The following is a 15,743-nucleotide window of genomic DNA, read 5'->3' on the forward strand; positions in this document are numbered from 1 at the left end:
ATAACAATGGCTACAAAGACTGAAAGTAATGATTCAAGATAACATGCACAGGGGAAAATAGGAGATCTTAACCTCAAAGAACTACAGGCAACTAAGAAATGCTGTGAGCTCCAGAGAAGCTAGAAAACAAGGAGGACCATAACAGGGAAGTACGGATCACCTTGGGAAGGCAAACAGAGGATATCTCCATGAGTAAACTGGGGTGGGGTGCTGTGGGATGGTCTGTATGTCAAATGTGTTGCTGATTGGTCAATAAATAAATCACTGATTGGTCAGTGGCCAGGCAGGAAGTATAGGCGGGACAAGGAGGAGAAAAAACTGGGAAGTGGAAGGCTGAGAGAGGGAGACACTGCCAGCCGCCATCAGGACAAGGAAGATGTAAAGTACCGGTAAGCCACAAGCCACATGGCAAGGTATACATTAATAGAAATGGATTAATTTAAGCTGTAAGAACAGTTAACAAGAAGCCTGCCACGGCCATACAGTTTGTAACCAATATAAGTCTCTGTGTTTACTTGATCGGGTCTGAGCGGCTGTGGGACTGGCGGGTGAGAGATTTGCCCTGACTGTGGGCCAGTCAGGAAAACTCAAGCTACAGTGGGGGTCAGGCAAAAGAGGGGAGGGGATGGGAGACAAGAACATGAAGGAATGGGATGGTCGAGCTGGGGAAGGGGTGGAGAGGGAAAGCTATGAATGAGATATCTTGACAGAGGGAGACATTATGGGGTAAGGGAGAAACCTGGTGCTAGGGAAATTCCCAGAAATCCATAAGGATGACCCCAGATTAGACTACTAGGAACAGTGGTGAGGGTGCCTGAACTGGCCTACCCTGGTAGTCAAATTGGTGAATAGACTGTCATCATAGAGCCTTCATTCAGTAACTGATGGAAGCAGATGCAGAGATCCACAACCAAGCACCAGGCTGAGCTCTGGGAGTCCATTTGAAGAGAGGGAAGAGGGATTACATGAACAAGAGGGAGTCAAGACCATGATAGGGAAATCTACAGAGACAACTGAATCAAGCTCAAAGGAACTCACGAACTTTACACCAACAGCTGTGGAACCTGCATGGGGCAGGACTAGATCCTCTGCATATGGGAGACAGTTGTGTAGCTAGATCTGCTTGAGGGGCCCCTGGCAGTGTGATCAGGTTCAATCCTTAGTACGTGAGCTGGCTTTCAGGATCCCATTAACCTATGGTTGGACAGACACATTGCTCACCCCTGATAAAGGGAGGAGGGGCTTAGTCCTTCCTCAACTCAATGTACCAGGCTTAGCTATCACTCCATGAGACAATTTACCCTGCTGGAGGAGGGAATAAAGGGTGGGGGGGCAGTTGGGGAGGAGTTGGAGGAGAGATGAGAGGGGGAATCTGTGATTGGTATGTAAAATGAATAAAAAAAAATAAAAACAACAACAACAAAAAACATGCTGTGATCGGGAGACAGTCTTCTCCAGGTAGGAGCACACCAATACCAAAAAGTCAGCCCAGAAAACAGACATACAAATAATATTATACAGACTGCACAGGGTGTAGTCATATATTTGTGAGTGTATATACATATATGTAAATAAAAGAAATCATTTTTCAAAACTCTAGACCTATCAGTTATGCCTCTTTCTCCTCCATGCCTTCACTGGCTTGTGCTTGGATTGTGCTTGTATGGTGAAAACCCCTTGAATATCACTCTTAAATTTTGAAAATGATTCCAACTTTTCTACTCATTTTGGAAGAATAGTTTCTTTGCTAAGATGGCTTCTTAGCCCATTGTCCCTTTCTCTCATGCATTTGCTTATCAGAAAGCTGTACAACTTTCACAATTTCACCAGTTACAACTTCTTTTGTAGTATCCCTGATTTCCAGATTGCAGTCAGGACTGTTTTCTATGTACTTCCCCACATTTGTGAGTTTTGGACCATTATACCTGCCAAACCAAATAGAATTTACCCCACCCCTTATCCCCTCCTCCAACAGGCTAAGTTCTCTCATGGAATGATAGCTAAGCCTGGTACAGTCAGTTGAGGAAGGACTAAGCCCCTCCCCCCTTTATCAGGGGTGAGCAATGTGTCTGTCCAACCATAGGTTAATGGGATTCTGAAAGCCGGCTCATGTACTAGGGATAGAACTCTGATAGATAGACAGAGGCCAGAAAATGGTGGCACATACACCTTTAATCCTATCACTTGGGAAGCAGACTTCCATCCAGATCTCTGTGAGTTCAAGGCCACACTGGAAACAGCCAGGCATGGTGACACACACCTTTAATCCTAGGAGGTGATGGCAGGAAACAGAAAAGTATATAAGGCGTGAAAACCAGGAACCAGAGGTTTTTAGGTTTTTAAACTTTTAGGCTTTTAGCAGCAGTTCAGCTGAGATCCATTTGGATGAGGACTCAGAAGCTTCCAGTTTGAGGAAACAAGAGAAGTTGGCAAGGTGAGGTTAGCTGTGGCTTGTTTTGTCTCTCTGATCTTTCAGAATTTACCCCAATACCTGGCTCCTGAGTTTTTTTATTTAATAAGAACTTTTAAGATTCATGTTACAAGTGATTGGTAGATAAGAAATCACAGAAATCTACTTATACTTATAAAAGTAAGTTTTTGGTATACTAAATATATGGACCAAAGAGTTTATAAATATTTTCCTATATTTTGCATACTCTACCATATACACCATATTTGATGTTTTATAATTCAAAATGTTCTTTTTCTTACATTGTATCATCAATAGAAACTCTACTATTATTCTTTATATAGGTAAACAAAAGGTACACTTCAAACAAAGCAAAAACACTAGGATAGTGAATAGAATAATATTCATACATGTTAGGTAAAGCTTGGTATGTGCTCTGATAGTCCTATATTATCAAATAAATTTCATCTTGACTCACAAGCCTTGGAAGAAGATTTATATTTCATTAAGCATACCATACCATCCATACTTATATTAGATTTTGAATTTAAAACATTCTACGATATATAGATATTTGTATGTTAGCTTTCTGTACTATCCCTGATAATAATAAACAACCATTCTTTAACTCTAATTGTATTGATATGAAAAGAAGTCAAAATGACATGAATGTGCCCTTTGGGATTATTAAGCAGTAACTTTAAAATCTATATTCATTAACATTTTTTCCCTGAGATATTATAATAATGAAATATTTACAGATAATGAAAACAGATATAAATGGTCCATATCCCTTACTTTCTGTTACCCTTAACCTTCTGTTACTCAAAAACAGCTAAAGAGAATAATGTTCTAATGATTGAATAAGATAATAGAACCCTTTCATATACACAGAAAAAATGTATATGGAAAAAAAAGATGAATTCTTCTTTTTTCTCATACTATATTTACCTAATTGTGAGGCCTTCTGTAAACTAACATACTGCTTTATAGAGTCAGAACCAAACCTCAACAAGGAGAATTTAGCAAAACTACCCAAAGGATATTTTTCTCTACTCAGCACTACAACCCACTCTCCTGCAGACCCTTGAGCACTTCTAAGACTCCAGGTACATCATAAGCCAAGGCACCTGCTTCCAGAAGTGGGAGGGTACCCACTCCACACCTGGGAGTTCTTCCTCTGCAAAAGAATACGCCCTAGAAGACCACGTAGGAGTAGGGGCTGAAGAAGGATGGGTCAGACTTGAAAAGCCATCATTTGCTAAAGTTATAGGTATTACTTAGTATCTATACTATCTTAGTGTCTCTTACAGGATTGGAGCTCGGTGACTAGTCAGACTGGCTGGCCAGGATTACAGAAGCACGCCTCCTTTAAGTCCAGCTTTGTGGGGCTGTGGATCTGAACTCAGGTCCTCACACTTGTGTGGCAAGTACTTTACCCACTTAGCGGTCTCCCCAGCCTCAACCATTACAACAGAATTTTTCTGGTTACAGACTAGCAAGTGCTGAGATATGAACACAAGAACTGGCATGGTAACTGTGGTTAAGGGTACGCTTGTGAATAGAACCCTGCGTTCCACTGTTGCCTGAAGGCACAAAAAAAAAAAAACAACAACAAACAAACCAGTTTTAGAAATTCTGAGAGCCATAAAACTATGTTATTCTTCTATACAAAAAGACCCAAGTTTTTGGGTGTCATTATCTCTAGTTTCGTTTCCCCCTCCATCACACTATCCTCACCTCTTTCTCTTACTAGGTCTTGTTATGTAATCCAAGTTGGTGTCCATCAAGCAATTCTACTGCCTCAACCTAACCTACATATTAAAACTACAGGCTTACACTCTCAGGTCTGGCTAAAATCAAATCTGTTATATTTACATACAAAGCTCAATAAATGGGAATTAAATGAAACAGTAAACTGCTTTGTTACTGATACATAATTAAAAATTTCAACAAAATTGTTTATCAAAAATTAGTACTAACTTGCAGAAGTAGGATTTATGGTAGTTATATAAAAGCATGTACTTATTAAACATATAATTTGAATAGACAGCTATATTGACCAGTTAACAAGTAGCTGTTCAATTTCCCTTTGATCTCTAAAAGTTCTAACATAATACACAATATACACACAATAACGTCTATAAAATATTCTGGTGTTACAGGGCTTTGTTGTGAAGTAGAGTTTTGTCATTTTCCACATCAAATAAAAACTCACCTGGAGAAACAGGAAGGGCATCAGGAGAACCAAGACAATCCCTTCCTCAGACACCTGTTACTTACACACCTCATATACTCAGAGCTACAGATCCAGGTCACATAAAGGAGAAGGGCTTATGAAGGTAAAGTCATTTTTAACCTATGACAAAATGCATTCAGCATGTCCACCCTGAGAGTATGCATGTTTAATGAATATTAATGACACAGTAAACGGTGGTATTAAGTACGTAAGAAAGAACAACTTCTGCATACTCAGGAAGGTACCATTCAGGCAAGTCTGACTCACTTTGCCTTTCCAGTTAAACTGATCTTAATTATCTATACTGTAGATATCAGGATAACTTTTGATTGTTTTACAGAAGTCAAGGAAGGGAATTTGTAACTCTCAAATGAGAATCAAACAGTTTACCTGTAAAATTGCAACCTCATTACGAAGCTGACTTTCTTGTTTTGTTGGAAATCTTAATTTGTCGATAATTTTAATAGCTACATCTCTTCCTGTTTTACGATGTTTACCTTTAAAATAAAAATGGGAAACATTAAAAATTAATTAATTAGGTATTTAACAGATATAATTAATGAAAAGTTTTGGACATATTAACTACCTTGAAATACTATTCCTTCAACACCTTTTATTCCCAGGGTTCCTTGGTCCTGCATCTCACTCTCCCTCCCTTCATTACCTTGCTTTTGTGCCTCACTTTCTTGAACACCAGTTTTCATATTTTGACTCATACAGACTCTACCTGAACTCCGCAATTTACAGCAGCATCTTTCTACACAGCCCAAGCTTTCTGTAGCTCCACTCCCCAGGCACTGTGACCATCACTCACCTCTGAGACTCTCTGCCTTCATCTCCTGTGTGTCTACTCTTAATGTGTGTATTCTTCCGCGTGAATCTCCACCCCCGTCAACACAGTAATTCCGTTCCTTCAGTGTCCAGTGTTCCAAACTGTCTTGAGTTTGCTGACTTCTCATCTTACTTATCACCCCTGCCTCACTGTCACACTATGTGCTGTGACATATACTTACTACACTCCATCTACCGTTATTTTTATTATGTAATTATTACATCGCAGAAAAAGTAAGCATGGTCTCTCTTATTACAGCACTGCATATTAAGACTGGTTACTAGTTATTAGGTTTTCATTAAAAAATTGAAGTATTTTTATAAAAATCAAAATTACCTTGAAAAATAGGACAATTTAAATTTTTCATATTGTAAATTCTATATTTAGATTTCTCATAATTTTATGATAAAAGTACATAATAAGCAAAAGTGTTAGGATTATTTTATAAAACAGAAACTCACAAAAAAACTTGTTACTTATCGACATAAGAAAAGTTAAGATGTCATTTTCCATACCAGGTAAAACTTTACAATTAAATATTATTAACGGCTTAAGAAATATGACTGAACCATCTAGGATCTAACTAAAAAACTCAGCATTGCCTCTGAAAGCTAAAAATTCAGATTCTATGAATTGGATATACTGTGGAAAACATTAAAGTTCAAGGATTTGGCTTTAGTGACAAATGGAATCTGTAAGAGTCTAGTCTAAGTGGCTGAGAGAAAAATGGAACTGCCTGGTTTACAAATTAAAGCCTCCATGTTTCCACAATATTATTTATTTATTATTATATATATTTATTTATTATTATAAATAAATAAATCAAACTGCTTCTACAATGTGATTAGGACTTGCAAAGACATAACAACAACAACAACAAAACCTTTTTAGGAATAGAAAAGTCTTTCAAAATTTACCAGTTTTTCAAAGAATGGCTTTCTCAGGAGAAATTTCTCCCAAAGTGACTCCTAGACACACAGATACATGGTCTTTCCGTGTTTATATTTTTCTTGGTAATATAATACTTTTATACACAGGTGCCTAAAATTTTAAGTTCATAAAAACACTTATTGAACTAACTCACCTCCATAAACAATTCCAAACTGTCCAGAACCCAGAACTTCATCAGGAAAAATCTGATAGACGGTGCTGATGTCCTATAGGAATACGCCCAGAGAAAACAAAGATGGGGGAACAAGCTTAAATCCTATTACACTTTAAAATTATAATTATTATCACCTTATTGAATATAAATATAATTAAATGTATCAAAGGTCTTTTCAGACTTATAAATGTTGGATAAAATTCCAATGGTTATAATATTCAAATTACATTAATACATTTTGAAACTATTTTGAAAATACATTTTGAAAGCTATTCTGCTGCTAAGTGCTTGAGATACAACACATTTTAACAGAGAGAAATGGGACCTAAAACCAATCAATGCCATTTATGACAAATACCTGAAAATGGAGTTTTCTTTCTATACTATTAATTTAGAAAATTCATTAACTATTCTGAGGTCCCATCACATGTCTATAACAATCTTGCTTTACACTCTGGACAGAACAGTGAGGCTACTCATGGTGAGTTCTCATTTCTATAAGAACTTAAGCTATAGACAACTATTCTAGCATTCTTACTTTCTATATCAATAAACCATTCAGTATTCACTTGTGAAATAATAATTGTTGAACTGAGAGTGAGCTAATACGGGCTTCATATTCTGACATTTGGTAGGTATCTTCATAGAACCAGTACAAAACTTTTACATTTTATTCACCTGGCACTGTATATCCTAATAGACTTTCTGACAGTAATCCTATCATGCCCACCCCTTTCCTTCCTTCTTCTTAGAAAATAACTAGAAAGCCTGTGTGCTGTGATCCCTTTGAAGAGTCTACAAGGTAAGGTCAAAACTCTTTAGACTTCCTTTGAAAATTCAATTCAAAATTTTCAGTGGACAACAATGGCCAACTAGGGTAAAACGCCTCTGTGGTTCCTGGGAACTACCCAAGAAATTTAGAGTAACATGCATCTCCCAGGGCCTTTTCTGTTTAAGCAAGAGCAGGAAAAACCTGCTGTCTTGAGGGATGCATCTCAGGATGAACAGCCCAAGCATCCATTTGACTTTCAACATGAAGTTTTCTCATGTAATTCATCGTTGCCTTTGTCCAGTTGAAAACAGTTCAACAAGTATTTCAGGGGCAAGGGTAGTCCCGGACAAACATCCATGGAGTTTATTCTCTGATAAACAATCCTAGGTCACTGTAACCTGCATGGCAAACTGATCTGTTTGGTCTTAGGTATAGTGAACAGTTAATGCTGTTGGTCACAGGAATGAGGTAGGAAAGGCCTTACTCCATTTTGTGTACTGACTATAGTGATGAAATCAAGCAAACACAATCGCATGTAAAACATCTTACAACATGATCTGTAACTTCCAAAAACTGAACAGTTCCTGTTAGGGGGCATGGGTGACAGGGATTTCTGATGTCTGCAACTTTCTTGAGGTCTAGATTGTGGCGTGTATATTTGACTGAGAACATCTGCAACCCTTGTCATTTATTAGCACTCCTTGTTAGCAAAGAAGTAAGCAATGACATGTTTTAGAACTTGTACAAATAAAAATGATTTTATTTGTATATCTAATTTACTGTGCAACATCAACAATAAAAATTCAAGTATCAAGTGTAGGTCAGTGGCACTCTAGCTACCAAGCCTGCCACCTTCCTGCATTGTTCTCAATAAACCACTTGTCCTGTTTTTGTCTTAAAAAAAAGGGATAAATGTGAAAAATCCTACATTACACGATGATTGTCTATTATAACAAACAGCCTTTGCTATTATATTATGGAATCTGGAAAAATCAATACACAATGTACTATTCATAAAATATCATAGAAGAAAATATACAGCAAATAGTATTTTGTTATTTAGAAAACATTAAAAATTTAAAATGTTAGATAAATTAATATCTATCACATGATATTTTTTTTATTTTTCAGTAATCACCTTCTGAGATTTATATTAATAGACATAAACTCACCACATTTTCCTGAATCTGGCAATTTGAAACTGAAATGCTCACGGAAATATCTTCTGGAAATTCATGTTTAAAAAACAGACACAAAGGAGATGAAGTGTTAGAAAAAAAAAAAGAGTGAGTATCAATCATCGCAGGGGACCACGTTTACATTAATCACAGCAATTAGATGTTTCTGCAAAAGTTCTATTAGAATATATTATACCCCTTAAAATTACAAACTCAGTCTATACTTGGTTTTTAAAAATATATTTGTTAGCATAGAGCTCAGATTAAAAATAACTTGGGTCCCAATTCTGGCTTTGACACACAGTGACTCCAGTACGAGCTGACATACAACTAATTTTCTAGAAATTGTTTCTGTCAGAACGTAGACAAATCATTAATTGATGGAGTCCTAGACATTAAAATAGAGGGCTCTGATGAATTGCTTAACTTATTTACAGTACATTCTTTATGTTCAGAATAATCACATATATCTTATTAATATACTGGCTGAAGAGAAAAATGATAATCATGACAGATCAGATATACTAAATGCTAAAACAGGTTAAGCTGCGGGCTGCATGGTTAATAAATATGATAGAGCTTAAGATCATAATTTTATACAGATATTCCTCTATTTTTTTTAGTTTATCTATAATATTTCATTTTGATTGTATTCTGGCCGAATCTATTTAAATAATGCACACAAATTTCTTCCTGGGATAAGGTAATCAACTGTAACAATGGTCTTTATATTATAGGCCTCAAATAGAGAAATATAAGATGTGATTTGGGGGAAATAATTTTTTTTTCATATTTGTGGCATTCAAGTGAAATTCAAACTAACTGGATGGGTTTTTTGGGGAACAATAGCTCTGGACACTTGCGATTGTTTAGTATATAGGTTATACTTGACTTTGTAAAAGTTCTAATATACAATAAATACAATAATTTAATGAAGGAGGTATTTTAGTAAGCACAGCAGCTTCTCTTCACAAATTCCATATTCTCCCACAACCTGAAGCCAGCACAAGGAGTCTTTCTTCACTGTCTCAGTTGGGAAAGCAAAGGGTCTGTTACTGAACCATCAGGAGCCTGAGTGCATGCCATGCCAGATTACAGCCATTGGACTTACTATGTATGTTGGTTCCTGAGCCCACAGAGGAGCCCTTGGGGATGACAGGCATGAGCGCATGCTGAATGGCCACCTCCCACATCCTGGCCACATCTGCACCAATGCCGCTGGTGAAAACACTATTGTTCGGCGGAGGGCTTGAAGGATTGACCACATTTTCTCCCACGTAATACACTACATTTGCTGTGGTGATTTCAAAACAGTGAGGATTGGCTCCAGTGGGAATTAATTCTGAAGGTTTGGCAGGTTCCAGACATAAAATTTCTGATAAAGGAATTTCCTGCGGAAGACAAAGTATGGTGAATGTACTTTAACAAAACATGCCAACTATTAAAGAAAATCCACACCATGTAAGGAAGGAAATTACAAGCAGACACAATTCACAGAAAATACTTCAGAACATATACAGCATACACACAACTATTAAAATCTATGCCATGTAAGGAAAGGAATTACAAAATTTACAGAAAATATGTTATAACATATACAGCATAAAATTTAATTTTTTGTAACAAGGCCTTACCATACTTTCCCAGACATTTCAAGGTGTTTTGTGTTTGTTTGTTTTGTTTTGTTTTTAAACAATGGTTGTGCGGTAGGTGGAAGAGTCTAACATAGCTATGAGGCAAACGGTACATTTTTTAATGCATTTGGGCATTCATGGCTCTTTTTAATTTCAGTGTTGTTTAAAGCACTTCAGTCAAACATGTTTTGATCCAATACATGCTAATATAATGTAGTTATATAGGTAAGTGAGTGTTCATCCATGAAAACCACAGCAAGCAGTTTATAAGTAGTTTTGTTTTTAAGTTATGTGTGCCCGGATCTGTCTTATCCTACCCATCTTTAAACTCAGATCCTTGGGCTTATGTGAATGATTCATCTCTCCCAACCCCAAAACTAGTTTTTTTTTTTTTTTTTGGTTTTTTGGTTTTTCAAGACAGGGTTTCTCTGTGTAGCTTTGGGCCTTTCCTAGAACTCACTCTGTAGCCCAGGCTGGCCTCGAACTCACAGAGATCCACCTGGCTCTGCCTCCTGAGTGCTGGGATTAAAGGCGTGCGCCACCACCGCCCAGCAAAACTAGTTGTTATGATGGTCATTTAATTATTGAAAATATTAGGTGCCATATTGTACCCCAGGAAGCATTAAGTAACTAAAGTAATAATTTTATTTTATTCCTTTTCTATTTAAAATGTAAAGCAAGAGATATTGAGACCATGATTGGAAAAAGCACAGGGACAAATAGCCAAACTAGTGGAAACACATGAACTATGAACCAATAGCTGAGGACCCCCCATGGAAATGGACCAGGCCCTCTGAACTATTTAGGAGGCCCCCAGGCCCCCAGGACCTGTCCTTAGTACATGAGCTGGCTTTTTGGAACCTAGGGCCTATGCCAGGACACTTTGTTCAGCCTAGGTGAAGGGAGGAGGGGACTGGACCCGCCTCAACTGAATCTATCATGCTGAGCTGAATCCCAGGGGAGTCCTTGCCCTGGAGGAGGTGGGAATGGGGGGTGGGTTGGAGGGAGGGGGCGGGAGGAGGGAGGACAGGGGAATTCGTGACTGATATGTAAAATTCAATTAATTATAAAATTTAAAAAAAATGTAAAACTGCTTCCTTTTATGTCACAGCAGTGTAAGGTAGCATGGAGAATCAAAGGAACTAAGCTAGGTACCACATCTGTGTCATTGAATGTAGACAGAGAGCCGATTGCTGGTCAATAAATAGAGGAAAGTGATCCTAGTAAGTGCTGGCAGTGGGGAGGAACAGCTCTACTTGTTAATCTCCAGTGCTGAGCTAGGTTCCTGAGGATCTCAGAATTTACTCTGAGTCAGTGGCTGTGACCACCTCCTGTGCTAAGATACTCCACCCACTGTGCTAAGATACTCCACCCACTGTGCTGATACTCCACCCACTGTGCTAAGATACTCCACCCACTGTGCTAAGATACTCCACCCACTGTGCTAAGATACTCCACCCACTGTGTTAAGATACTCCACCCACTGTGCTAAGATACTCCACCCACTGTGCTGATACTCCACCTACTATGCTAAGATGCTCCACCTACTGTGCTAAGATGCTGTGCTAAGATACTCCCCCCCCATTTCCTTCTCCACCATCCTGCTCCTCATCATCTCCTGAGCCAGAAGCACATTGCAGGACATGGTGAGATTCACAGAAGGGTCAAGAGGTTACATCTGGATTCCTACAAAAACTCTGTGGCCCAGATGAAAAGCCCTAGCTCAGAAGGAGCCTAGGAATGGTCACACAGCTGGATGTGGACAACATTTCTGATTCCCATCCCTCCCAGGGGAAGGCAAGGAGGAGCATGAACAACCCTGAAAGCAGCCCGTCTCACCTTGTAGTACCGGCTTCCTGTGTCATTTTGAAAGAGCGTGATGCACTTGCTGTCCAACCTCCAGTAATGCCTTTTCCGCTGAAATAGAAGTCACAAAACATTAAAGATAAATGAGCTTTCTAAAAACAAGTGTTTTTTTTTGTTTTTTTGTTTTTTTTTTCAGAGAGAACATGGATTCGATGGTGAAAGTGTGAGGACATTAGGCCAACAAGACTCACAGTTTGACTCTAGAAGCTGACGAACGAACATAACGTGACAGGTTTCTGTACCTACCTTGGATGCAGTGAATAGTAACAGAGATAATAGATTAGCATCCTGAGAAATACCTGGTACTTCATATGTGTAATGAATGGCAAAAATTTTTTTTTTAACATTTATTTGCTTTAAAAGCTAAAGGGGATTTTGTAGTTTACTATAAAACAGAGCTTAATAACCGTTAGAAAGTTTGTACGTGCATATCTTTCAGAACATGATAGACCCTGATGATTCAGCTACGTCTTTTCACATCTACTCTACTCTAACCCACTTCTATTTGGTTTAGTGATAGGTCACTAAATCAAATTCATTTGATGGAAGGTGTGACCTCATGGATCCAAGTTAATAAAAGTAGAGAAATGCACTTGGCAGTGTTACATTCTCACCAGTTGACTCCTGAACTTACGGTTATGACTTCATGACTGAGCCTTTCCTCTTTCAGCACCTAGCCTACGTGGACGTGTGTGCATCTGCATCTTTTCAGAACCAAAGTCTTATTTTCACAACCACTCACAGACCAGAGACACATTAAACAGACTTGAAACATTTTCCAATAAACTCAGGAAGAAACCGCCAGTGTTCACTTGAATCTTGAACTAAATATCCTCTCCCACAAGAAGGTTTAAATTATAAATGATCAATTAAGGCACACATGTGTCTTTATCTAAAGACACAATAGAAATCCTATTGATGGGTAGAGGTGAGGAAAGTGCAATGAAAGTCTCCCCCCAAATGTCAATTAGTGAAATTCTGAACCTTGGCTCAAGGATGCCATCTTCTACCCACATACACAACTTTATTATACAGCTATTAGAATTCTACTTATAATATGAGAAACAGACTTCAGGGTAATCACACACCCATGTGGTTGAATTTTTAAACAAAGAATTTAGGTCTTAAGAATATGTAACATTCATCAATGATTTCTCTCTCTCCCTAAACTGCAGTTTCTTTTAAAACTCTAGACCACAGAGGGGTATACTGAAAATACACTTTCACGGCTGCCCTAGAAACGACAGGTACACAGCCCGGTTGTCTGCAGTCTTTTCTTTGCTATAATTACTTGGTACGGTTTTATTCTAACCCGATTTCTTATTCACCTACAGACAGCATGTTCTCGGCTGACCCCATGCCTCTGCCGTGAGGTCTACTCCAAGGACTCATATCCCACAGTTCTCTGAGGAGGCAGCGTCACATGGAGCGCTTCTGTCTCCTTACCAGTGTGTCCTTGCTGGTGTAATGGACCATCCAGCCTTCTTTCATCACCGTGCTACTTCTCCGCTTCGTGTGCTTGACAGACTGCACCACCCGCATGAGGGGGATGTTGTTGCTTGTCGAAGGGCTTGAAACATCGAAATATGTTAGGAGAGAAATATTTTCACATTCAGATCTTCTTTCCCTGAATAAAAGCTCATTTAAACTATTGCAAAGCAGAAGTCAAAGAATCCACATCTCATTTTCAGTGAAATGTACTGTCAGGGGTTGTTGTTCAGAAGGGAGTTCCTCGGAAGAGTGACAGGTACTTCAGATGCTCACTTTCTAACTCCCCAGGCACAGTAAGAAGCACTGGGACTCTCACACTGATCGAGATGGTGTTCACATTTGTAGGAAAACAACAGAGTTCACTGTCAGTGTTTTGAAGCCACAATATTCAAAACTTCATAGGAAAGTTTATTGTATATAACAGGTACGATAATAATAATTTATAGATTATGTACGATGGTATTATGTATTGTAGCATTTCTGCATGAACCATGTCTGAGTGATTTCTTAAAAAAAAACACTAGAACTTGACATTTTGAGTTGCCTTTTACGTAGTATATAATTCATGGGATTATTCTCATCCTTCATCTTTTTCTCTTCTAAGTGACTCTAACTCTTTCTGGATTTTTTTTCTGCTCTCTTCTTTTTCATCCTTTCCTTTATTTCCCTCAAATCCTCAGGCACAGAAGAAATGTATGTTCTTCAAAGGGAAGCCAGCTCATAAGACTAATACTTTTCACTAATAGAAGAATGCTTATTATTCCAGTAAATGGAAGACATGCAATATATTCTTGCATGACATGGTTAATTTCAATGTGGTAATGAATTTGGCATTTGTAAAATGGAAAGAAAAGTGTCAGTATGGTTTGTAATGTCAATTAGAGTGGAAAACTTTTCCTGTAAGGGGTCAGGTGGTGAGGATCATGGGGTTTTGCAGAATTCACCATTTAACCACTGGATTATGGAAGCAGCCACAGGCAGTGTGAACGGGCAAGGTTGGCACATGAATGGGTATGGTTGCAATAAAATTCAATTACAAAGCAGGCAGCAGTTCCATTTGACCTGGTGGCCATGCTGGACTGACTACTAATATGGAAAGTAAAGATCACCCAGGGCTAAAATAATAAATGTAGATAATAGGTAGAAAATTACATATATTTCTGAAATAAAATGAAGAGCAATGAGGTGCACACAGAATGTGATATTTATAATAGGGGTCAGTTTTAGAGTAAGTGATTTCTGCTGAAGTTCAGCCCTGATTATTGCATTTCCACCCAGTGAACTTAGAGTTACTATTAACTATTAACTTAATAATGCCCACAGGAAATAGGTGTATCTCTCCTGCACAAAGAGAATGGGTCAATAGAAAAATAAAGCCAGGACTGATGCAAGCTCTCTTCCCAGGGCAGCCAGGCTGCCTAGTTCCAAAGGCTTTCCTCTACATTATACAGCTCTTCACAATGAAGTCAGACACACCCTAAGCTTCTTTTATAGACCTGAAATCTCCTTTATAGACTGAAACTGCTTGAGTCCTACTGGGGCTCTGACCTGATGGTCCTGTTGGAGTCCTCCTGGTCTGCATCTGGATCCTGCATCTCTGCACCATCACTCTGGCCCTCTGCCATAGCCATCTCGGCATCCTGGACCATGGCCTCTTCCATGTCATCCATGAGTCCGCTGTTCCTTTCGCTGTCATTGTCATCACTTCCTTCTTCCATAACCACATCAGACTCCGCCCCAGGGCTAAGCAAATCTAGAAAAGTGTTTGGGCCCAAGAAGATAAGTTTGGAATCTTGGAGCCAGTGCTTAAAGGGAAAGACAATCCTAACAGATCACCTACAAGCCCCGCAAGCTGAATCCTACGAAGAACTCATCTTCTCATTTCCTTTTTCACCTTTATTCATAGGATGTGAATGTATGAGACAGTCAACAAAATTTCACAGCCTGGTGCTTGTTTCCCAGGTCTCTAAGGCAAAAACAAAACAACAAAAAAACAAAACCCAAAATATTAAAAATGAAGAAATTCTCTAAAATGAAGCCCACAAGTCCAGTGCTAGGAAGCCATGTCCAGGCATAATTGACAAGGAAACTGTAATAATTCATAGAACAGCCCTCTTGGGGGAAAAAAAAACCACACTCATGCAGGGGTAAGTTGACATGAAAAAAAAAGTCACCTATAACTACTACTGCAGTTAACTTCTTAAATCATGTATCCC

The 15,743-nt window shown here is 38.5% G+C and overlaps 1 protein-coding gene across 3 annotated transcripts in view; it reads right to left on the reverse strand.

Moving 5' to 3' along the window:
- Positions 1-15,743, reverse strand: part of Prkd1 (protein kinase D1) — a 330,150-nt gene that overhangs the window by 44,581 nt on the left and 269,826 nt on the right. For 2 of the 3 annotated variants that reach the window (XM_052738466.1, XM_052738464.1), the window contains 7 exons: positions 15,076-15,280; positions 13,483-13,606; positions 12,010-12,087; positions 9,648-9,927; positions 8,531-8,583; positions 6,566-6,638; positions 5,040-5,146 (listed from right to left, as the gene is read on the reverse strand). In XM_052738466.1, coding sequence (XP_052594426.1) covers positions 5,040-5,146; positions 6,566-6,638; positions 8,531-8,583; positions 9,648-9,927; positions 12,010-12,087; positions 13,483-13,606; positions 15,076-15,280 — 920 coding nt within the window. The remainder of the gene's footprint in view (positions 1-5,039; positions 5,147-6,565; positions 6,639-8,530; positions 8,584-9,647; positions 9,928-12,009; positions 12,088-13,482; positions 13,607-15,075; positions 15,281-15,743) is intronic. The other variant, XM_052738465.1, reaches the window with a different exon arrangement.

Source organism: Peromyscus californicus, unplaced genomic scaffold (genome assembly GCF_007827085.1).
Source record: "Peromyscus californicus insignis strain IS unplaced genomic scaffold, ASM782708v3 Scaffold_15__1_contigs__length_86483966, whole genome shotgun sequence".
Taxonomy (NCBI): domain Eukaryota; kingdom Metazoa; phylum Chordata; class Mammalia; order Rodentia; family Cricetidae; genus Peromyscus; species Peromyscus californicus.